The sequence below is a fragment of the Pseudorasbora parva genome, chromosome 23 (assembly GCF_024679245.1).
Source record: "Pseudorasbora parva isolate DD20220531a chromosome 23, ASM2467924v1, whole genome shotgun sequence".
Taxonomy (NCBI): domain Eukaryota; kingdom Metazoa; phylum Chordata; class Actinopteri; order Cypriniformes; family Gobionidae; genus Pseudorasbora; species Pseudorasbora parva.
Genome location: NC_090194.1, coordinates 21,829,501 through 21,855,593, shown reverse-complemented (window position 1 = coordinate 21,855,593; position 26,093 = coordinate 21,829,501). Strand labels below are relative to the sequence as shown.

Genomic DNA, 26,093 nt, shown 5'->3' with positions numbered 1-26,093 from the left:
CTTCCTCCAGACTCTGCCACCTTGATTTCCGAATGACATGCAAAATTTGCTTTCATTCGAAAAAAGTACTTTGGACCACTGAGCAACAGTCCAGTGCTGCTTCTCTGTAGCCTAAAAGTGTCTTGACCTGGGGAATGCGGCACCTGTAGCCCATTTCCTGCAAACGCCTGTGCACGGTGGCTCTGGATGTTTCTACTCCAGACTCAGTCCACTGCTTCCGCACATCCCCCAAGGTCTGGAATCGGTCCTTCTCCACAATCTTCCTCAGGGTCAGGTCACCTCTTCTCGTTGTGCAGCGTTTTTTGCCACACTTTTTCCTTCCCACGGACTTCCCTCTGAGGTGCCTTGATAAAGCACTCTAGGAACAGCCTATTCGTTCAGAAATTTCTTTCTGTGTCTTACCCTCTTGCTTTAGGGTGTCAATGATGGCCTTCTGGACAGGGTCGGGGCAGCAGTCTTACCCATGATTGCGGTTTTGAGTAATGATCCAGGCTGGGAGTTTTTAAAAGCCTCAGGAATCTTTTGCAGGTGTTTAGAGTTAATTAGTTGATTTAGATGATGAGGTTAATAGCTCATTTAGAGAACCTTTTCATGATATGCTAATTTTTTGAGATAGGAATTTTGGGTTTTCATGAGCTGTATGCCAAAATCATCAGTATTAAAACAATAAAAGACCTGAAATATTTCAGTTGGAGTGCAATGAATCTAAAATATATGAAAGTTTAATTTTATCATTACATTATTGAAGATAATGAACTTTATCACAATATGCACAATTTTTGAGAAGGACCTGTAGAGGACCAAATAACTCAAAATAAAATAATTAAATAAATAATGAGTTCAATAAAACAACAATTAAATGTACAAGTTTATTCTGAAATTAATAAATATTAATTAAAATAAATTAAATGTATGTATATTTATTTTGTAAAATTACATGAAAACACAACATTTATTGTTTAATATATTTCACGATTACCTCTTCCACACACACTATTGTTATATTTAAAAATATATTTTTTTCATTATTAAAAGTGCTTTTTCAAAAAGCCGTTTTCATAATAATATGCTGCATTTGCGAACTTGACACCTAAGCGCGATTTTCCCAAATATTTTTTTCATAATAATAGAGGACATTTCACAAAAGCCAATCAACAGGCAGTGGGCGATGCTTGGCGCTGATTGGTTTGAAGTTGAATAGTCGACAGAGATGACAGATCGATCTGTGTGTGGTGTTGTGACATCACGGAACACCAAGGGTGCTTCTCATTTTTTATTTGTGACTGAAAATGTATTTTGACTTTATTGAATTTTCTAAAAACCTGAAAACTATGAGAACTGTGGCTTTTTATTTTTAAACATAACAATAGTGTTTGGAAGAGGTAATTGTGAAATATATTGAACAATAAATGTTGTGGTTTCATGTAATTTTACACAATAAATAGATACATTTATTTAATTCATATTTATTTATTTATTTCAGAATAAACGGGTACATTTAAATTGTTGTTTTATTGAATTGTTTATTTATTGAATTATTTCATTTTGAGTAATTTGGTCCTCCATAATTGGATACAAGTTTGTTATTGGACTCGGCCAGAGTTCGTTTTGTAAAACAGTTTTGAAATAACACTTACTCCACCTTTAAGTGCAAGCCACCTGATAACACAAAAACACAGTTAAGCTGTAACACAGACAAAAGGTGGCAAACCGTTTTGGTTGAAAAGAGGCAGTTGGCACTGTGAAAATCAACAGCTAAAGATAAAGATATTCTTTCATGTGAAAAACTAGGTTTTTCTAAGACTCACACTTTATATAGTACTATGCTTTGGTGGAGGTTTTTCACTGTGTCTTTCTGCAGGTGACAGTAGATGATGACAAGACACAAATACATTTCATTCAGCTCTCTACTTCAGTAGCCAGGGCATTGATCAGGGAGCAATGTTAAGGGCTGTCTCAATAATAAAAGCCCTCCAGTGCACTGAAAAATGTGCTTCATAAAAAAAGCCCCGAGAATGCTCAGCTTCTCAACCTTGTGATATAAGAATTAATGGCATGAAACATAAAGAGCACAAACCATATCAAACATCATGACAAGTGACACACATTGAAAAGACAAACCATTATTTAATCATATTTCAACATAACCATAAACATACGTCTACACTGACTTTTCTTGGAAAATAATTTGTATATTTTGCTTGTCCACATTACCTGCTACTTGGAGGCTCTGCACAAGATTGCATATCATGCAGTGTGCAAATAATGAATTTAGTTCTCTTTAATAGCCTATTGCACTTTTTTTAATATTAAGCATGTAATTATAGATTAAGATATACATTATTAAAATGTAGCCCTTTTAATAGATCGGTAATTTTAGAATACGTTTTATGTATGATCTTGTCTGGCACCTGATTACATGCATCTGTCCATCATCAACACTCCATTCACCACACTATGGCCGTTTCTCAATATGCGTTCTAGTCTGTACTTGTGTTCTTGTGGACTTGTGAAACTGCCCAAGTACTGTTCCAATTCAAAGTTCTCAGCTAATACAGTTAAAATCCCCAGATGTGTTCTTGCTCCACCCTGTTTATCAAGGATGCTTTGAGACGTGACTTGTGCAGACTTGAGACAGTATAGGTATCCCAAAATGCATCTTGCATGCAATTGTCAATGGCGAACGAGAAATTTACCTGCATAATTTAAAAAATATTAGTAATTGTGTCACAAAGTTTATACTACATTTATACTACAAGAATTTAGTCCTCTCAAAGTTGATGTAGGCTACCCCGCCAAGAACAGCCCTGTATCGTTTTAGCTGAGGGCAAAGGAACGTTTCATAACTGTATTTATTTACTGTTGTATTAGTGCTGAATTTGTACGTTTGACTGAATTGTTTGCTTGTCTTTATTTCCTTTTGCATCGCTTCTTATACGTTTATAATGCCTATTATTGATTATTAAAAATGACATTTAAAAAACACAAGGCTGTTTTATGTCATATTTCATTTTATTATACATGTAGCGTGGAGATAATCGGAGTATATGTAGGCTACATATTGCCTGAACTGGATATCAATGTTTCATATTTATAAAATTAAAGCAAAAAGAGGCAGGGTTGTGTTTTAATTTGTTTTACTTTAAATATGCATGCAGTGAAGATGCACGCCTTGTTTGGCTGAACCATTTATGTGGCTATATTGTTTATGATTTTTAAAATAAAAAAGCAAATAGGCATATTTCAGTTTTATTGTAAATACAAATACATATAATTGAGTAGCCAGAGCAAGCTGAGTGATGTTATCAAGAGTAATTTATTAATTAATTTATAAATTAATATTATAAATATATATATATATATATATATATATATATATATATATATTATTTATATATATATATATATATATATATATATATATATATATATATATATATATATATATATATATATATATATATACTTTTAACTGGGTTTGATTTGTCATCATGTCTGTATTTTGTCTCACAAATATGTTTCTTTTTAACCTATTTGCAAACTGCTTCAGACTAAATAAACTTTATCAGGCTATAAATGGCTAAAAATCACCACTAGGAGGTGTCATAATACAAAAGACAACATATCAAAACTTCTGTTCATCATGAACTTTTCTGTTGTCATTAAAAGCCAATTGCAAAGCAAATAAAACAAACGACAAAAACAACAACTTTGGAACTGGTTTAAACATTCACATTACTATTATGTTTCCATAGAAACTTTTTTTTCATGTACACCGAATGACCTGCAGGCAGAATTCCTTTTGGTGTGTGTAACTTACGTCTGTGTGAGTTCTGTGAGTTGTTTTTTGACAGACTTCAAGTCTTGACTCCACCCTGTAAAGCAGCAACGCTATGAATGGCTGAGCTGTCAGGTTAACTGCAGAGTGCTGTGAATGATTCTCTTGAGCAAACTACTGCTCTGCTATTTCTGACAGCTATAACTAGCAGCTTGACCTCTAGTTGCCTTTGTGGATGTAATTTTACATCTTAAAAAAAGCATGATCTCATTTTGAAGCTGTTCGGCTGATGCCATGAGCACTCCAGGGTTTAAGGGTCTTTTTTTCATTCTGAAATATGGTGAAAAGCTTTGCATCTTCCTATTTAGTTAGATGAAAATAGGTGGAACATGCACATATTTAGATTTTTTTTAAAATGAAAGATTAGAAAGAAAGCTGATAAAATATTATAGCTGAAAAAAGTTAATGAAAAGAGCATTTTTATTTATTTGTCCAGTAATATTTTACAATGTTAAATATATTAACTTCATTGATCAAATGGTAGTGTAGAAATATATGCTACTTCCAATATTTCAATTTTAAAATGTTTCTTTGAATGGAAGTGGTGCTGCCAATGCCAAGATTGTCGGTTTTATTTCAGGGAATGTGCAAACTCATAAATTGTATAGTTTGAATGCATCCTTTTAAGTTCTATTGGATAAAACGTACTCGGTTACTTTCGTAACCTCGGTTCCCTGAGAGAGAGGAACGAGTATTACGTATGGGAAAAACTCCTTTTCTCGAGAATGTGAAGCAAAACTTTTAATAAAGGTATCTATGTAAAGCGCAGTGAGCTGCACGGCCATAGCCCAGCGCGAGGAGCGCTGATTGGCCGGGCTGCGGCAACTGCAGGAACCTATGGTGAGGCGGCTGAGAGGAACGAACCAATGGGGGGCGTTCCAGAAGCCCGCCGAAAAAGGTGCTTATATTTGCATACAGGAGGCTATATAAGACCCTAATTCGCCATAGGTGTCAGGTTTTAAGATCGACTGAAGCGATACCTGAGAAGCAAAAACACGGCACGGAACGTAATACTCGTTCCTCTCTCTCAGGGAACCGAGGTTACGAAAGTAACCGAGTACGTTCCCTTTCGAGAGAGGTTCCTCGTATTACGTATGGGAACACAATGTAAAGCGCCGTGTGTGCTGACTGACCCAGTATACCCAAAGCACATGTTATAAACCCCCGAGACACCGACAGAGGCGGCTTATAAGGGGAATGAAGAACCGGAAGAGTCGGTTCGTTTGAACAGCTGATCGGACATAGTCGGATCTTATGATGAATGAATAGTGCTTAAGGACTAATGTGTACAGGCCAAAATGTAAGGCAATCTGTTTGCCAGGGTCAAGATAGAGCCTAGATGGAGAGAAGCCCTGCTTGTAGAGCTGGAACCTCCAACTTGTAGAATCTGATAAAAGTGGACGGAGAGGCCCAGCCTGCCGCCGCACAGATATCTTCCAAAGAAATGTCACACGACCAAGCCCAAGATGAGGCCATGCCTCTAGAGGAGTGGGCTTAAATGCCTGTAGGACAGGTTAGGTCCTGGACCTATATGCTAGTGGGACTGCATCCACTATCCAGTGTGAGAGACTGTTTCATGACAGCACAAACTTTAGTGCGGCCAACGAAGCAATGAAGAGCTGATCCGACTGCCTGAAGGGGGCGGAGCGCTCTAGATACAATCTCAATGCTCTGACTGGGCAGAATAGGTTTGCGTCTTATTCTCTCTGAGACGCGGGTTAAGCAGTGCAAAGACCTGCATACTGAAGGGGTTGATAGCACTTTCAGCATAAAACCATGCCTCGGTTTGAGCACAACCTTGAAGTTGCTGGACCCAAACTCAAGACAGGAAGGGCTCACGGAGAGTGCAGGTAAGCCACCCACTCGGTTAACCGAGGCCACAGCCAGCAGAAAAACGGTTTTGAGTGATATGTGCTTCAAGCTCGTGTTCTGAAGTGGTTAGGAGGGGGAACCCTTCACGGCCTCCAAAACCATGGCGAGGTCCCAAATAGGGACCGAGGTAGGGGCAAGGCGAGCTGAATCTCCTGGCCCCTTTAAGAAAACACACAATAAGATCACTTTTCCCTAGTGAATGTGCCGCGATAGGAGCGTGGCTAGCTGCTATGGCGGAGACACACACCCCGAGTATGGAGGGGGGACGACCCGCATCCATTAGCTCTTAGAGAAAGCGAGCGGTTCCGCCAGTTCGCATGAGTGTGCGTCGATGTTTCGCGTAGCACATTGGTTAGAAAACCACTGACCACTTCAAGCAGAGCTGCCAGATAGCAGGGGCTCTAGCTTCCGAAATAGTGTTCATAACTTGTCAGAGAGGTTCCGGGATACCGTTGATGGGCCATACGTGGAGGGCCCACAGCTCGGGATTGGGATGCCAGACCTTCCCTTTCATTGGCAGAATAGGCATGGGGCTGTGTCTGACAGCTGAAACAGTATGGAGAACCATGTGCGGTTCTTCCAAAGTGGGGCTATTAAAAAGCACAGGCTGCAGCTGGATCGCGATCGGAGGGAACATATAGAGGGAGTCTGGGCCAACATGGGCCAGGGCATCCCTGCGTTTGCAGAAAAAATATTGGGCAGCGTGTGCTGTGCAAGCTGAATTGTTTGCGGGTAAAGGGACCATCCCCCTGGGGACATGGGTCCTCTGGATAACATGTCCGGACCCTGATTCAGAATACTTGGCACGTAAGCCGCCCTTAGGGAGCTCAGATTGTGCTCTGCCCATAAAAGGAGATGCTTAGCCATGCAGTGAACAGAGTCTGATCTCGGCTGCCCTAGCGATTTTATGTACATTATCAAGACGTGGTGGTTCTTATGCCGTAAGTCTTGAGTCTATGACAATGACTGTACTGATAAGCCTGCCCCTCGAAGGCGAATCTCAAGAATGGCCTGTAGTGGGGGTGGGGGGTTATCGTAACGTGAAGTATGCGTTTTTCAGATCTATTGAGAAAACCCAATCCCCGGGGCGAATGTGCGCGAGGATTTGTTTCACCGTCAGCACCTTGAAACGAGCGTGTCATAAGTGCTTTGTTCAGATGCCTGGAAAATGGGCCTGAGACCGCCACCCATTTTCGGCATGAGGAATTAGCGACAGTAAAAACCTGACTCGCTAGCGTCGGGTGTACTGTTTTCGCCGCTCTCTCCTTTAACAGTCTCAATGCCTCAGCGAGAAGCACGTGACTGACACTGCTTCTTACAGAGGGCTCGACCACGGCTTGAATCGCGGGGTCTGCGAGCAAAACTGTAGCGAGAACCTCATTTTATATGTTCAACACCCAATATTATATACCAGGAATGGCCTGCCAGGCCTGGGCTCGTAAAGCCAGGGGTTGAATTAGATTCGGGGGCTGGCCGCTTAGTAATAGGGGCCTGTTAGCCGGGTTGCTTGTGCTGTAACACTGCTTGTAACACTGTGGGGATAGTGTTAGTTTTGGCGGTGCAGGCTTTGCAGTGGGCGCACGCCTCACATTTATATTGTGTGTGCGAGAGTGAACTTTGTGAAAAGTGCTTGGGTGCAGGAGTGCAGACTGTAAAGTGGGCACATTTCCTACATAGAAAGCTCTTTTGTGTGTAGTGTAAACAATGTGCAGTGGCGCACAACCTACGTAGAATACCCACGGTGCAAACCAGTGAGCAAATCCACAGGGGTAAACGCACACAGCATTAGTGTGCAGACGAGCGTGTTTAACACAGGCTAGTTGACTGCAATATTTCATCTCCAGTCACTTAACTTAAGGGAACTGGGAGAATGTAAGGAAGTGCGGGTGGTATGTGAGCCATTCCACAATGCCGTTATGCTCTAGTCTAGACTGAAAGCGCGCATGCAGACAAGCGTGTTTGACCACAGGCTAGTTGACTGCAATAAGGCTAGTTGACTTTATATGGTGTAATCCGGCCGCGGCGGGATTTATTTGTGATTTTGTGAGGCTGAATTAACAGTGCTTATGTAGGGGTGCACACTGTGTAGTGGACACTTTGTCTACAGTGTAAAAACCTTTCCAGCCGCCTGAATAAAGGGGACTGGAAGTGATAGAGTGAAAAAAGGGCTTAGCTTGGCAGCCATTTTCCGACGCCCTTATGCTCTGACAGTGAGCGCGTGCTATGACGTAAGCCGCGCTCTAGTCAGCAACGCGCTGTGGAAGGGGCGCGCGCTATCATGACAAGGCAGCCATTACAACTTCCTTGGCAGTAAGCGCGCGCTGCAGCGACATTGTTCTTGACATACCCAACAGCCCGAGCTCGCTCGTCTAACTTACTCTAGTATTCTCTGTCCGCAGCGCTTCAGCACGGCGGCGGTAGAATGAGCACGGCGAGAGCTTCGGCTCGAGTTTGTTTATTCACTCTATTATTCTCTGTCCGCGGCGATAGAGCGACAGGACGAGAGAATTGGAAGCGTGAGGAAAAACTCTGTCCGCGGCGCTTCTAGCACGGCGAGAGCTTCGGCTCGAGTTAGTTTATTCACTCTATTATTCTCTGTCCGCGGCGATAGAGCGACAGGACGAGAGAATTGGAAGCGTGAGGAAAAACTCTGTCCGCGGCGCTTCTAGCACGGCGAGAGCTTCAGCTCGAGTTTGTTTATTCACTCTAGTATTCTCTGTCCGCGGCGATAGAGCGACAGGACGAGAGAATTGGAAGCGTGAGGTAAAACTGTCCGCGGCGCTTCTAGCACGGCGAGAGCTTCGGCTCGAGTTTGTTTATTCACTCTAGTATTCTCTGTCCGCGGCGATAGAGCGACAGGACGAGAGAATTGGAAGCGTGAGGTAAAACTGTCCGCGGCGCTTCTAGCACGGCGAGAGCTTCGGCTCGAGTTTGTTTATTCACTCTAGTATTCTCTGTCCGCGGCGATAGAGCGACAGGACGAGAGAATTGGAAGCGTGAGGTAAAACTCTGTCCGCGGCGCTTCTAGCACGGCGAGAGCTTCGGCTCGAGTTTGTTTATTCACTCTAGTATTCTCTGTCCGCGGCGATAGAGCGACAGGACGAGAGAATTGGAAGCGTGAGGTAAAACTCTGTCCGCGGCGCTTCTAGCACGGCGAGAGCTTCGGCTCGAGTTTGTTTATTCACTCTAGTATTCTCTGTCCGCGGCGATAGAGCGACAGGACGAGAGAATTGGAAGCGTGAGGTAAAACTCTGTCCGCGGCGCTTCTAGCACGGCGAGAGCTTCGGCTCGAGTTTGTTTATTCACTCTAGTATTCTCTGTCCGCGGCGATAGAGCGACAGGACGAGAGAATTGGAAGCGTGAGGTAAAACTCTGTCCGCGGCGCTTCTAGCACGGCGAGAGCTTCGGCTCGAGTTTGTTTATTCACTCTATTATTCTCTGTCCGCGGCGATAGAGCGACAGGACGAGAGAATTGGAAGCGTGAGGTAAAACTCTGTCCGCGGCGCTTCTAGCACGGCGAGAGCTTCGGCTCGAGTTTGTTTATTCACTCTATTATTCTCTGTCCGCGGCGATAGAGCGACAGGACGAGAGAATTGGAAGCGTGAGGTAAAACTCTGTCCGCGGCGCTTCTAGCACGGCGAGAGCTTCGGCTCGAGTTTGTTTATTCACTCTAGTATTCTCTGTCCGCGGCGATAGAGCGACAGGACGAGAGAATTGGAAGCGTGAGGTAAAACTCTGTCCGCGGCGCTTCTAGCACGGCGAGAGCTTCGGCTCGAGTTCGCCTATTCACTCTAGTATTCTCTGTCCGCGGCTGTAGCGCGACGGAATGAGAGAAGAGTGGGAACAACTCTGTGGCAGCGGCGGAAGAAGAGCCGCGGCGGCGGCAGAGTGAAGAGAGCTTCGGCTTGAGTGTGCTCATGTCCTCTAACATTCTCTCTTTCCGCGGCGCTATTCAGCGCGACGGGACGAGAGCAGAGGGAGAGTGAGAAGAGCTCCGTCTTTCCGCGGCGCTTAACGACGCGGCGGAACGAGAGAGTCCTCGAGTAGAACAAGCCTGTAAGCTCTAGAAGTGGCGTTGCAGCGGCAACACAAACACATATAACACTCAACATAGACACAGTTTAAAGGATATATAACGCCGGATGGCGTAGCTGGAACGGCAGAGAAGGCGGAGAGGGAGTCCGTCGTCCTCAGCTGCAGGTTCCGCTGGTGCCTTTTCAACGGCGGTGCTTCTTCCGGAGACCAGCGAAGGTATCGCTGAAGGAGATAAAATCTGACACCTATGGCGAATTAGGGTCTTATATAGCCTCCTGTATGCAAATATAAGCACCTTTTTCGGCGGGCTTCTGGAACGCCCCCCATTGGTTCGTTCCTCTCAGCCGCCTCACCATAGGTTCCTGCAGTTGCCGCAGCCCGGCCAATCAGCGCTCCTCGCGCTGGGCTATGGCCGTGCAGCTCACTGCGCTTTACATAGATACCTTTATTAAAAGTTTTGCTTCACATTCTCGAGAAAAGGAGTTTTTCCCATACGTAATACGAGGAACCTCTCTCGAAAGGGAAAGGGGGTTATTTTATATTATATTGCTTGATGCATATGGTCTGAAACAGAGCCAAGTGGGCATGCATTATTAGGTATTAATAATTATAATCCATATATTGTTATGACGTTGTAGCACTGAGATAACCCTAAAAAGTAATAAACAATTTAAAAATTCCACATGCATGTCTAAAAAATGCATGTCTAAAGTTATCACCAGATGATGACAAGAGAAATCTAAATCTATTAAAAAAAGTTCTACGAGGACATAAAGGCTTTTTACATGTAAAAATCTCATAATTAAAAAAATTCAAATGAATGCAATAGAAGTTGGACAAAAACTGATGGTTTATGTATCCCTACCTGCAGCTGTCTATTCTGGGCCAAATGTGGCAAAATTCTTGGGTACACATGCAGTATGCAAAAAAGAATAACATCATATAAGTAGAATATTTGACAACTCAGTATTTGAGATACCAGGAGTGCAATTCTGATTTGATAAGTGGTTAGTAATATCTAGAAAACACATTTTGATGCAAAACTAACATTCCAAATGTTATTTTTATTCACCAAAATTTTAACAGGTCAGGAATTGAATAAATATGGAAAATTATGTCAATAAAAAACAGATTTTGAACAGAGTAAGTGAGTGGCTAAAAAAAGAACCATTTCAATGGTTTAAAGAATACCTTTATACATTAAAGAAATGGTACAGGTATTTTGTTTCAAAAACGCTTCTATATTCACTGCAAATTTGGGTAATGAAGATTTTCATTGCTGGAAAATGGCAGAATGGATTTCAGTTTTATCTTTATTTTTTTTATTTATTTTTTACTTTAGAATACACATATGTACCTTAAGGTACTAAATCTTTTTTGTGCCAAAACACACACACACACACACACACACACACACACACACACACACACACACACACACACACACACACACACACACACACACACACACATTATAAAGTCAAAATGACATGGTATAAAGTTGCAATTGTGAGTTATAAAGTCAGAATTGTGAGATTTCAACAAATCTTTTTTTTTTTTTTTTTAAGTTGTGAGATAAAAAGTCACAATTACTTATTCCATTTTTTAGTCTGTGTCAGAAACAAGGTTCCATAAATTTCTGTATGTACAATGATGAAAATATGTCAGTTCGAACACAGCTAATGACTATTTCCAAACAGGTTTCCCAAATGTCTTCAATGTTTTAGGTAGGCCCAGCCAAAAACACCATTGCCTCAGGCTATTTCCAAGTTGTTGTTTTTTTCTTCTTTTCTGGCAGGCCACTCAAGTCAGGTGTAATTTGTCATTAGGCCTATATATGTCAAGTAGAAGCTAAATGTTATTTTAGTAATTATTATAGTAAAACATCACTTACACCTTTAATTAAATTTATTTTTATTTTTTTGTGTGTGTACACTTAGTCTTGTGGTTTTTATTCGCCGTGTAAGTAGTCTATGTTTTCACTACACTGATGAAGCTGAGCTCAGTGAAATTCCTGCCTTCTTTGGATTTCCCTGCAAACGTCAGCCAGGGAAGAGAAAGCGCAGCTGTTTTGCTCCGCCCCATGACTGAGGACAAGCAAAGAGCGTTTGTCCCGTTACATCAGTGCGCCTAGAGACTTAAACCGGGAGAAATGCTTGAGAGACGTGGAAGAAAAGTTCCGTTTCCTCGCGTCAAACTGTGAGGAAAATGGCGAGGAGACTGAATCGGCAGAATGAGGAGAATAGGGTTACGTGCATGCAGTATATTTTTATAGTGAGGTGAGGAAGCAGTGTCTTCAGTGGAGAACGACACAGCGCGAGCCTTCATTGCTTGGAAAAGGAAGCGTCAACTTTACAAACGTTACAGTGTGACATGTTTTCACTTCAGTAATGTGGATTGTAGCTACTACCGAAAGAATTATAAGAAACTCTCCTCACCGAGCAAGAAAGAATTGACCAGAGAGCTGCGATATCAACACTTGGATGGATTTTAACCGATAAATATTTAGATCGACACATTTGAAAGATGTTTACCACACGTGTAACGGGACAACACTCACCTTCGGTCGCGCGAAGCGAACGTGCTTTGCAGACGTTAATTAATCACAGCCGTCAGTCATTTGACTCCAAAATGCACATATCAGTTTGAGGAGACTGTTGTATGTGAGTAATCTGCTGTATTGACTGTGCGATGGCCCTCAGGTCTAGAAGACCGTTGGTGAGCGTCATCGTGGGGGTTTTTCTGGGTTTCACAGCCGCTTCGTGGCTTGTTGTGCCCAGAGTTGTAGAGATCAGTGCGAAGAACAGAAGGTCTTCAGTGTGTACGTACTACAGTAACGCCAAGGCTCAGGCTAAAGTTTCAGACACCGCCCACACTACCTCAACAACCAGTGGCAGACACAAGCAGCTGCAACCAGTCTTCTCCAGCCAGGAAGGCAGTGATGAAGGTGAAGAGGAGTTTTATAGGACAGGGAACAGCAGTGGCAGAGTGGGACCTGTACCTCCAGCTAATAGATTCTTGTACGTGGGGGTCATGACAGCAAAGAAGTATCTGGCTTCCAGGGCTGTGGCTGCCTACAGGACATGGACCCCCAGCATCCCTGGGCGGGTAGAATTCTTCTCCAGTGATGGCTCTGAGAAGGTGCCCCTTCCAATTCCAGTGCCCGTAATCTCGCTGACAGGGGTGGACGATTCATACCCTCCCCAGAAGAAGTCTTTCATGATGCTGAAGTACATGCATGACCATTATTTGGATAAATATGAGTGGTTTATGAGGGCCGATGATGATGTCTACATCAGAGGTGAATAATACCTGAAGAACAAGAGTGAATCATTTTGATGCATGCACATAGCTTTGGAAATATTTCTACAACCAACAACTTTGAAATAATTACAATGAGTTAAAGGGATAATAAATATAAAGTATAGTTTTTGGAAGCTTATTGTAGGACCACTGAGATCTTTTGCATTGTGACATTATTTTAATGACAGTTTTAACGACTTTTCCCAAATACGTATCCCTGTAATGCTTCCACACATTTTAGTTTTTTTTTAATTTGATTAGATTTGTTTTTGCAGCAAAATAAATGTCTCTAAATGCATAACAATTTAAATAATATAACATTATTTTATATTACAGTAATCAGAATTTAAGGGTAAAATTAAAATGATGCTATGAAAATAATAAGTGCTGGGTATATTACGTGCAAATTGTAATCGGTCACTTATTTCAAATTGCATGACAAATTGTAGTTATTAACGTAATCCGTTACATCACATTTTTCAGGTAATATCATTTGACTAATTTTGGATTACTTTTAGATTACTTTTGACCTAACTTATCACATTGATTTGATTAAAATTAGATTACTTTTGACCTAACTTATCACATTGATTTGATTAAAATGGTCTTGTACCATATTTAAATAAAAATACAAAGAGAAAGTAAATAAAACATTTAGTTAGAAACAACATGAAGTGCATTAAATATTACATTATGTCAGGGTTTCAGGAGTTCATGACGGGACTGCAGGGGTTCATGAAATTTTAGTATTCATGAAAAAAAAACTATTTAGTATTTAAATCGTAAACATTTCAAATTAAAATAAATAATTTGAAAATAAAATCTATCACAATTAAAAAAAATATATAATTATTTGAAAATATATTTGTTTGCCTGTATGTCATAGACAATTAACTGACATCAGACAACCGCAAACCTATTTTGATTATCTGTTATTATTATTTCTGGGGTGAAATGTGACCCGAATATGCTCTTGGCAGGTTTTTGTGAAATTAACCCAGATTTTCCAATACATATCAATTTAGGTGGCTATATCCATTGGGCATAAGCATATATTTGGCGCAGACATAGTTTTTTCTCTTTAAAAAGGCTTGACACATAAAGATATCTTGTAAATCACATCAGTAACTGAATAACAGCTATTTTACATCATCTTTTTATTTCACAGGTCATCTAATGTGACTTTATAATGTATATATTACACTTGATGAGAAATGTTAAGTACATTGATTAATGTTAATATTAATATGTGTAAGAATATTAGTCATTGATAACTTGCCATACAGAATTTTTATAAATGGCTATGTAAGATTTTTCCCTTAACCTCATGGTTTTCTCCTGTGATTCTGCCTCCTTTAGGTGAGAAGCTGGAGTTGTTTCTTCGCTCTCTTAACAGCAGTAAACCACTGTATCTGGGTCAGACAGGTCTTGGTACCACAGAGGAGCTGGGTAAACTGGCCCTAGAGCCTGGAGAAAACTTCTGCATGGGTGGTCCAGGGATGATCTTCAGCCGTGAGGTTCTCCGCAGGATGGCGCCTCACATCGGGTCTTGTCTCAGGGAGATGTACACTACTCATGAAGATGTAGAGATAGGGCGCTGCGTCAGACGTTTTGGAGGGACCCAGTGCGTCTGGTCATATGAGGTAACTCCGGTTAACATCCTTCTGTGGAATTTGGTTTGAATGGGGTGAATTGTGCTGACTGTAGGAGCTCAATCTTAGAGTTTCTAGAGTTTGAGTCTATATTAACCTCCTATTATTCCATATTTACATTTTGCTTTTCTGTTTCAAATTATAGGATTTTTAATTTACAATTATTTCTTCCACTATTCAATTTAAGACACAAATATGTGGTGCACAGGGTTATTTGACAGTTCAGATTTGTTTTTGCATTGTAATGTGCATCTGCCTTTCGATGTCTCTTCTTTTCAGCTCTCTGGTAGGTAACTTAAAGTTTGATTTAAAGATGTGGTACACTACACACATCTGCAATTCAGATAGTAGGGCACAAATAACCTTGTGTGTATGTCTTGAAATGCAAGAAAAGTTGGAATGTGCATGTTTTCTCAAGGATAGTCCCTGAAGCCAGCACTTTCATATTATTACAACATCGGTTGCAAATTATTCATATTCAAGCAGACCTGTTTTCATTTCATCAGGCTGATTATTTGCTGTTTATTTGTACGGATATTTTATTCCGAGGTACCAGAGACTCTAAAGTGTTTACCCGTTGTTGCTAGAAACATAAACCCTTACCAGTTCTTTTTAAAATCATTTGGGTTTCATATGAGTAGGTTTGTTGAGGTTTCTGCATGTCATTAACACTTTTATATATATATACATACGCTATTGTATATATTATATAAGGACAAATTATATATGCCAGACCTTTAATATGTCAGAAATATTGACACAGGTATTACGCCCAGCTTGAGAAGTTGTTGTGAAACCAGTTATACTGCATGTAAAAACATAGTGCTGTGTTTTTCTGGGATACTAGTGGTTGCCACAGGACAGAGACTTACGTCTGCATAAAATAGTTATCATACAGTATCTCAGCAGAACTGAGGGAACAGATCTGGCATCCATCGTGTGTGTATTGCAGCTACTAGCTTTATATATGTGGTTCCCTTTTTGGCAAGTGTGCACTTGTCTTTTTTTATTTCTGCTTGTTACTGGATGATATTGTAGAAGGTGAATTATTAGTAAACTATTGGGAGAAGAAGGGAACCTCTATTCCCCACGTTAAAGTTAATTCATCAAAAAATTAAGATTCTGTAATTAACAACTCACCCTCATGTCGTTCCAAACCCGTAATACCTTTGTTCATCTTTGGAACACAATTTAAGATATTTTTGATATTAGCTCTCAGGTCCCCCCATAGACAGCAATTTACTGAACACTTTCAAGATCCAGAAAGGTATGAAAGACATGAATAAAATAGTCCATGTGACTCCAGTGGTTCAACCTTTATTATATGAAGCGTCAAATACTTTTTGTGTGCAAAAAACAAACAAATATAATGACTTTATACAACAATTTCATTTTCAGAGTAGGTTTAGAGTTGACAAATCCAACCTGGTTTAGACCAAGTTCAACTGTTTCTCAAAGCTTGGTATAAACCTACTCTGTCAACTCAGGTTTAATCCAGAATTTGTGATCAACTCTGAAGTGCGTGCACCTAAAAGTGTGACACGTGTGGCAAACAGCTAATCACAGTGTCCGTTTGATTCACTTCTCTTCTGAAGATTGAGAGATCGTTTTGAAAGTGATTACGAAATTAAATGGTTTACAAGGCAGGAAGAAACACTGCTGCTGCAGTGAACGTTTGAGAAGGCAGCTGAAAGAATATCTGACTATATCTGCATGATGTGAATCAAAGAAATATGCCTAATAATTAGCTTAACAAAGAGTTGTATTATATTTATATTACTATTTGGCTACTTGTCAATCAATATAATCATATATTAATTCAAAGTGATTATAATTCATATAATATAAATATAATAAAAAATTAGCACCAAAAGATGCACAATTTTATTTCTTAAAGATGCACAAAGTTTTTTCATTATTAACTGCTTTAATTTGTAACGAGGGATACAGTGGGTGTGGCTTTATTGCATCTTTACTGGCAGCTGATCCAGGGTATTCTCACAAAAATGCGTATAAATAGTACGAGTGTGCAATGTCGTGGAATGTATACGCCAAAACTCATTTTGCCGTGTCTATGGCACGCTGTTTTTGGCGTGCATATGATACGCATTTTATGGCGTATTATACATACGAACCCCCCACCCCACCACCCTAAACCTACCCAAGCGCGTGTCATATATACGCCCCACTACCCTAAACCTACCCAAGCGCGTGTCATATATACGCCATAAAGTGCGTATCATATGCACACGAAAAACAGCGTATCATATCCACGCCAAAATGAGTTTTGGCGTATACATTCCACGACATTGCACACTTGTACTATTTATACGCATTTATGTGTGATCCGGTTGGCTGACCTCTAACCCAAAAGTCTCTAACCCAAAATAAAAACCTCCAGAGCAGGTTAGGCATGTAGTGTAAGTTACCATGGTGATGAACACTGATAAAAACCAATCCACCTTCTTCAGGCCACTGAGGTGGTAATGCGGATTTTGTTACACCCCTAGTATACTCACATAAAGTAAAATTGTCGCAAAATGCAAACTATATTATCGCCCAGCTCTAATCTAATCTTTTCTACAAAACTGCTTTAAAACACTCTATACAAATACATTTCACTTAGTTTTCAAATCAAAATTGGTTTCTCTCCAGTCTAAAGTACCGCTGGAAACAGACCGTTTTCACCTGCAGCTCTCGTACCAGCCATCAGTGCCCACTATGAATGGTCCTGTAGGCTCAAATAGGAAGGGGTTTGTAGCCAACTTATAAACTGCAAACAAGACTGGCCAAACAATAAGATTCTAAATCTGGGCCACATTCCAGGAGCTGTTGTTGCTCTAGGCCGGTACTGATATAAGGCTTGATGATCACTGTGGTATCAGTGCTAGAGCCTGACGGGCCCATCTGAGAGATGATTTATCATGCAGCTCAGGACAGGAACTGACACAGCATTATGTCACTGATTCATTCAGTCACAAATGTATTCCGCACCTCAGAGACGCAAACACTGACACAGCGTTTACTGACAAATTTTGCATCATTACTTTGATATCTCAATGACATGCTTTACAGAGATTACTGTGCTGTACCAGATGGTAATACCGTTGCACAAAATGATGACAATATTCATGTGGCATGGTATTTCTGACCGCATGCTTTGCGCTTAAGTGCAGATTTTAGTTTCTTCTGAAGAATAAAAATGAAAGTGATGTTTAAGTCAGCTGTCTGTGTTATTGGCTTTATTTGGTGGTTGTTAGCATGAATAAACGTCTTTAATTTTACATCGAATGACAGGAATATTGACCAGTGTTCCTGCTTCGAGATTACTGAACTCACATTTGATTGTGAGTCTTGACTTGACTCATTTCATGTGGTGGAGTATGATTGATTATAGGCTCTGAGAGAGTGAGCTGTGTTTCTGTCCCATAAATGCCTCGGCACAGATTTCCTCCCTGCAGACTTAAAGGCTTGACGTTCCTCCCTCACTCTAAAGGCTTGATGTTGTGTGGGTTGAACTGTATCTTCAAAATGTTTCCACTGACCAAAGCAAAAGTAAGCACATATTTACATCACACACACACACACACACACACACACACACACACACTGGTCTATGTGAGCCAATCTGAGCTCTGTAACTAGCCTCGCGATAACTGCAATTACAGTAGCCTATTACAGTACTGTAGGTGGCCGTTGTCGCAAGGTTAGTGTGTGAGGTCAGATAACGAGTGACAACGTGGGGGAAAAACAAAAGCAAAACAGACGGATGATGGATGATGGATGTAAGACGGAAGGCACTCCTGCCAAAAAAACTAAACGGTATTTACATGATGGTTTTGTAAGTTTTGTAACTGCGACTTCAGCATCTCACATTCGCATCATGTGCGACAGTGGAAGATCTTTTAAAGTGACAGTAGCCACTTATAATGACAATGTAAATAACTAAAGTAATTGCTCACTAAATATGCTCTGCTCTTGACTAAATAACTTTAGTACCTTTAATAAGGATTAATCTATATATAATTCATAACTTATGCAGTGCAAACTGATAACAATTTATGTATATTTCCTACTTGTTAAGTTGTTATAAAAGTAGGAAGAGCACAGACTAAAAGTATTATTATTATGGGTCTATGTGAGGATTTATTGCCCCCCAAAAGAAAGAATCGTCTTTGAACCGCCTTAAGTTGTTTTTTAACCATTTAAAAGGTTAACTCATGTTATAACTGTCTTGCAAATCAGCTGTGGGCCAACTATTGTCTAAAATTGTGTTGTTCTTGCAGATTGTCATTCCAATTACTGTGTGTAAAGATAAATGGATGGAAAAATATTTGTTTTGCAAATTTTAATGTTGCATCAGTCATTCACGTTAGTGATGTGCAAATGTATACACCATTATTGATGTAGTTAATACAGTCCCGCACGTGGATCGCAATAAATTAGAAATGTTTGCATGGGTTTGTTGATGCACATATTCTTGTTAATGCTGATGGGGAGGAATTTATGATTTATGTACCTCAAACAGCTGATTTATGTACCTCAAAATGAGTAGTATCACTGATGAACATTCTACTCGAGAGAGAGAGAGAGAGAGAGAGAGAGAGAGAGAGAGAGAGAGAGAGAGAGAGAGAGAGAGAGAGAGAGAGAGAGAGAGAGAGAGAGAGAGAGAGAGAGAGAGAGAGAGAGAGAGAGAGAGAGAGAGAGAGAGAGCGAGCGAGAGAATAACTTGCACTGATGAATATATATGTAAATTCTTCTGCTAATCAAGCCTGCATTTATTTGATCAAAAATACAGAAAAAAAAAATATTGTGATATATTACAATTTAAAATAATTGGTTTTCAATGTATTACTTTAAATGATACTTTAAATAATCATTTATTTCTGTAATGCAAATCATTCCTCCAGTCTTCAGTGTCACATGATCCTTCAGAAATCATTCTAATATGATTAATTTTCAAAGTTGGAAACAGTTCTGCTACTTAATATTTTTTCATAACCTGTGTTACTTTTATATTATATTTTGATGAAAAAAAGTAAAAATAATAAAAATTAAAAAAAGAAGCAAATGTTTTAAAAATAGAAATCTTTTGTAACAACAATATACACTACTGGTCAGAAATTTGGGGTCAGTCTTTTTTTTTTAATAAATCAATAATTTTAGTAAAGGAGATTTATATTATTTGAAAAGGTTTTATTTTAAATAAATGCAGTTCTTTTGAACCTTTTTATTCATCAAATATATTAGGCAGCAGAACTGTTTCCAACATTCATAATAAATCAGAATATCAGAATGATTTCTAATAGATGATGATAGACTGGCTGTCACGTGTGACACTGAAGACTGGAGTAATGATACTGAAAATTCAGCTTTGCATCACAGAAATAAATTATAATTTAAAATATAATAAATTGAAAACCAAATATTTTAAATTGTAATACTATATCACAATATAAAAAAAATCTGTATTTTTGATCAAATAAATGCAGGGTTGATGAGCAGAAGAAACTTCTTTCAAAAACATTGCAAATAGTAAAATTTTTGGCCTGTACTGTGTGTGTGTGTGTGTGTGTGTGTGTGTGTGTGTGTGTGTGTGTGTGTGTGTGTGTGTGTGTAATATAATCTATAATGATTTACAGAACATAGAAAAACAGACCTTCATGGGTATTTGCATAGAAATTCTTTCAAAATGTAACATTTTAAAAATATTTTCATAATCAGTTAGTACTAGTCCTTGAGTAAGATCCTCCAGATCCTGCACTCGTTCTGCATTTCTGATTCCCTTTATAGAGCCGGTCTCTCAAAATTGCTTTACCACTCTATTGGGTTATTCTCTTCCTTTCACAAACACTGAAGTCTGATTACATCGCATGCAATGCAATAAAATGGAGCCTTCCATCTTCCACTATATAGCTGAGAGCTCACTGTCATCAAGTCAGAATCTTTTCCTTCATGAATAAGGCTGCAACTAATTATTATTTTAATAATCGATTAGTTGTCCGATTATTATTTATTTTATTATTAATCGATTAATCGAATAAGAGCCTTTTTTTTTAGCTGACAAAACACACTATTCCCCATCCTGCCCAGTGCTGTCTTTTAAACAAACATGTCAATCAATCAACTTTATTTATATAGCGCTTTTACAATCACGATTGTGTCAAAGCAGCTTCACAGTGTCAAACAGGATAATATTGCATCAAACATGTCTGCTGAGTGCAATGAAACATACATAGTGAATATACTTTACAAAAAAATTACCCATAGTTTTACAACGATCGGGTAACTAGTTGTGTCAGGAGTCTGAGGCCTGAGAGTTCTCAAAAAAAGACGGCTGCAGTGGATGAGGAGCTGCGCATGTGGGAGGAAGTCGAGAAGGCTTGTATGGCAGCTGGCCAAGCAGCATCTGCCATCCACACGATGGTAGTGCTTCAAGTCTCCTAGGTGAAGTTGCTGCAGGCCCTGGATGAGACAGGCCTGGACCCGAGTCCTTTAGGAAGTTGCGCTCAGCCACGGACTTGGTGCTCCGCGCAACCAAGAATACTCCGCAGGGCATAGGACCTAAAGTGAAACAGTTTAAGTATCCCAAGGACAGGGACAGGGGTCAGCATGGGCCCCCTGACTGATCTGCGGCTATGCAGCACCAAACGCAACAAACTGCGGTGCATTCTGACACCTTTCCATCAGAACCAGCATTAAGCATTAGGAATTTTGGGTTTTCATGAGCTGTATGCCAAAATCATCAGTATTAAAACAATAAAAGACCTGAAATATTTCAGTTGGTGTGCAATGCATCTAAAATACATGAAAGTTTAATTTGTATCATTACATTATGGAAAATAATGAACTTTATCACAATATGCTAATTTTTTGAGAAGGACCTGTATAACTGACTGCTTGTATTTATCGACAAAGTTGTTTACATGAGGATGCATCGCCGAATCGATTGAACCGAATCGATGGCTTGATAATCGTAATCGAACTGAACCAAACCTTGAGACCAGTGTAGGTTCACACCCTCATTGTGAGCTTGTGCATCATTAGCCAGTTTATTTATTTTTTCTGACTGAATTACTTTTTTTCTTTAGGTAAAAACATTACATGATTTTGTTCACAAGTTGTTGTATATGTATTTTAGCTCAATACAGTATGAATGTTTAATAGAAAGCACATCAAGGATTAATGGACAGGCTGCTAATTCAGAAAGTGATCTGAGTTTGAAATCAGGTGTTTAAAGTGGGGGTGAAACACTCAGTTTCAGTCAATCTCATGTCAATCTTGAGTACCTATAGAGTAGTATTGCATCCTTCATATCTCCGAAAAGTCTTTCGTTTTATCATATTTATGAAAGAAATATGGGCTGGACCGAGTCTTTCCGGAAAAAACCGAGCGCCTGGAGGCGTATCGTGTGGGCGGAGCTAAAGAATGACGAATGTGCACAAAGCGGTGATGTCCTCAAGCGTGGAGAAACCCATCTATCTCAGCTAATACAGATAATGATCCACAATCAAATCTGAGGCTGAAATAAATTGAACAGGAGAAACGGCAACATCAGGACGTCCGTCTCTGTGGTATGTACTTTATTTAGGGGCCTTTGTGTGTCTTTACGCGCAGTTTATGAGGACATGATTCTTTTTATGGACTATTGTATGTGACTAACGTTAACGTTAGACCTTAGAAGTAGCAAGCAAAACGGTTTTGAACGTCAGAGTCAGACTAGTGTTATACAGAACAACAATGGAGTAACCGTTAGCGCATTTGAATGACGAAGCACGCGATCGTATCGTTTACTGATGTTTACTCATGTTTACTCATGCGACGGTAGCCAACAGCATAGACATTTGAAGTTGATTTACTCACCGGCTGCTTCCAAAGCAGGACCGAACTTTATCGCTGGGACCGCTCTGTCAAAAACACACTTCTTTGGTATGATTTGGTGAAGTCCTGTGACAGCAGTGACCGTGGAAATCCACTTTGCGAGGCGACTGAAGCGATGCCTTGAAGCTTCCCGTCATTTCTGCGTTCAAATCGGTTCAAATGCAGCGCTGCCTTCCAGGAATGCTGTGCTGAAGCGTTGAAGTCGCTCGACGTCACCCATAGGAATAAAGTGGAGCGCGGCGCGTCATAAGTGTTCACGGACGACTGGATCTGCACCTGAGAGACTGTTTACAGCGTGCATTTCCTCTCTCGCCCTCTAGTTACGCACGCGCGCACCCTACCGGGAGAAGAGCCCGTACAGCCCATATAAGGACCTTCCGCTCTTATTAACGTCAAGTCGAGCCATACTCGAAAAAAACTTGCCGAAACTTGTGAGAAACCGGAAGGAGTATTTTTAACACAGAAATACTCCATCAAACGTCCAACATTAGTTTTTGAAACTTTGTCTATGTTTAGGATGGGAATCCAAGTCTTTAACAGTGTAAAAAGCTCAGTATGCATGAAACCGCATTTCACCCCCCCTTTAAAAAAAAGAAAATCTTTATTAGATTTTATATGAAGCATAGACTTTAAGCATAGACAAAAAAAAAAAAAAACTTGATACTTATTACAGTACTGGGGATTTGAGCTGACATGAAAGGCAATTGTATGGGTTATTTAAGCAGTATTTCACAGTTAGGAACTATTAAGAACTCATAATTAAGTACTGAGTAGTTCACAAAGTCTGGTTTTGCCATATGTAAATAACTGCAAATTCTTGTCAGAAATTGTCATTTAAATTAAAACATATATACATGTAATGTATGTTCAGTGTGTGTATATATAGTAAACAAACGAACAGAAATCGACAAGCCACTTATATCCCTACAAAGTCATGTTGTGCCAGTGTGAAGATGACTCTTCTGGTAAATGTATTGTCCTAGAACATTTGGATTCCTGCCGCCAGTTAAATGGGTGTATCCAATTGAATTACTTTCTTTTTTCTACTTCACTCTATGTGTAATGTTAGACTCAATCACCAGGAATACTAGATTCTGGCATGCTGAACTTCTCTCCATCACATGTGCTTTGGTATCAAATTGGTCAATATAAGTAAATTAGCAGGAAGCAAGTCGAAGTTATGGTAATGGTAAATTACTGCATTCCCATAATGTTATAAAGCTTGAAATGGAGACATGCAAATACAGAGATATGTTATTTTCACTCAGTTTACCATTTATTTTTGAGGGCACTGAAAGAAGTCTGAGTTTGGTCCCTCTAAGTGTGAACTTTAAGGTTTTACTGCTTCTTTTGACCGCAGAGAATGGGCAGCTCCACATCCCTATAAATGCTGGTTTCTGATTTTTCATTGCTGGAAACCGTTAAGGACACATGAACCAAAACTCCAATCATATTGGTCAGGCCTATCTAGAGACAGTGAAAAGATCCATAGGTATTTGCAGTGAAAATTTACAATAAATATTCTTGTTTGTTGTGAATAGGCCTTGATGATAGAAAAATATGGGAGTTTTGAATGAATGGATCTCAGAAGTAGATGTGAGGGAAGAATCAAACGGCATCAATGAAACATGAGGATCTGTGAGCAGCTTATTATGTGTTTTATCTTTGATGAGCATGCTCTCTTTGAAGTATGCCACCTGTGAAGTATTCTCGGAGGATCTACTTATGAAGTTGAGTAGCACAGACGGGCAGCACTCGCTACTTTCAGTCATATCCATTCCAGTGTCCTCAACCATTCCCACAAGAGCTAGGAAATAGGCCTGAGCTTTTGCCACATGAAATGAATGTCCTTCCGAAGGCATTACGGTAACACTTTACAATAAGGTTGTATTAGTTAACATATACGGTTAACATGAACTAGTGAACAACACTTCTATTCAGCATTAGTTCATCTTTGTTAATGTTATTTAATAAAAATACATGGTTTGTTCATGTTGGCATCAGCGCATTAACTAATGTTAACAAGATATTAATAAAGTATTAGTAAATGTTGAAATTATCATTAACAAAGATACATAAATGCTTTATAAGTGCAGTTAATTATTAGTTCATATTAAGTAATGTTAACTAATGAACTTTATTTTAAAGTGTTCATCACTAAATGATGGAAACATCAAAGCCTTTCTTATTATATCTCCTGCTGGCCAGAGCAAACTGTGATGTGAAAGCTAATGAAGTTACATCTGCAGGCAAGGTTAAACTAATGGAGTGGACAAGTAGAACCCACCAATGCCCTTGCAAGCTTTTTCTTCTTCTGGAATTATCAGGAGACCTTTCACACATACGAGACCTGGCATGGATACTATTATGCACATTTCGTGTTTTTAAGAGCAAAAACGCATTCTATTTGATCATTCCTTAGGCCTCAAAAATGTAGTCAAATTGAACAGGTAGTGAAACTAAAGCTCTTCTCTTCATTCGTGGAGATAAAGGCAATAGCGCAGCGTTTTCCGATGTGAATTTACATAAAAATACCACAGAATTTACCGGTATTTTGCTGCTGATGTATGAATGGCCTCTTACCGGTAAAAAGCCAGAACACAGTTGCTTGTGTGAACAGCAGATTTGTGTATTTATCGATAAAATCATTCTGGTAATTTAACGGAAAATAGCTATTGTCCATGATTCATGCTGTGTACAGTCATCGCTCTGGAGCAGGGTGTTTTTTTGTTGTTGTTTTTTTGGTGCATATACACACTCAGAAATAGAATGAGAGAGATCACATTCATAATGCAGTAAATAAAACTGCATTATCCTACCTGTTGTTGAACTTTAGAAAATAACAATGCCATTCAACCCCCCCCCCCCCCCCTGAAAAAAAATCAATAATATATAAACCTGTCAAGACAGACCTACAGTAGCTTTATAATTAGTTCATCAATGTGATTTTTAACTCAAATGATCATTTCTCCACTATTAATTATCTTGTACATTTGTCTGTTTGCCAATTTCAAACATGTTTTTGCTTTAAATCAAATGCTGTAATGTGGTGATTCATTTCAGAGCTGTTTGGTTTGTTCAAGGCTTAGAAGTCTTCACTGAAGATTTATTACTGCCATGTATTACCAGCCAGAAGAGCAGGATCTCTATTATAAGATTGAAATGTTCAGATGAAATGTTTACTAGATCTTTGCTTGCTTATCCATTTATACACTGAGAGATGAGTTTAAATTGTCTGTGATGATTGACAGTGTGCTGTCGATGAGGTCAACAGGGAGTGTATTAAACATTTGACTCTTGTCTTATTAGAGATAATATTGCTGGACATCCTTTGAATGAACGGTCACATAGTGATTTTGGTCTAGTTAATAGAAATTAAGACCCCTTGTTTTTAAAACATGCTCAGTCCCTAAAACACTCAGTTCCATATATCGTTGCAGGTCATTGTGTCACTCATAGCATCACAATGAAATCAGTTTGACCCATCTTGATTTTGTTCCTCATTTTAGTTT

At 39.6% G+C, this 26,093-nt stretch overlaps 2 protein-coding genes across 2 annotated transcripts in view; both read left to right on the top strand.

The window, feature by feature from the left end:
• Nucleotides 1-1,875, top strand: part of LOC137063182 (major intrinsically disordered NOTCH2-binding receptor 1-like) — a 77,676-nt gene extending 75,801 nt beyond the window's left edge. Inside the window, exon 4 of the mRNA XM_067434251.1 lies at nucleotides 1,862-1,875. Coding sequence (XP_067290352.1) covers nucleotides 1,862-1,875 — 14 coding nt within the window. The remainder of the gene's footprint in view (nucleotides 1-1,861) is intronic.
• Nucleotides 1,876-11,746: 9,871 nt separating this feature from the next.
• The window catches only part of chsy3 (chondroitin sulfate synthase 3), a 77,821-nt gene continuing 63,474 nt past the window's right edge, over nucleotides 11,747-26,093 (top strand). Inside the window, exons 1-2 of the mRNA XM_067433446.1 lie at nucleotides 11,747-13,046; nucleotides 14,408-14,691. Of these exons, the coding sequence (XP_067289547.1) occupies nucleotides 12,437-13,046; nucleotides 14,408-14,691 (894 nt within the window). The 5' untranslated portion in view covers nucleotides 11,747-12,436. The remainder of the gene's footprint in view (nucleotides 13,047-14,407; nucleotides 14,692-26,093) is intronic.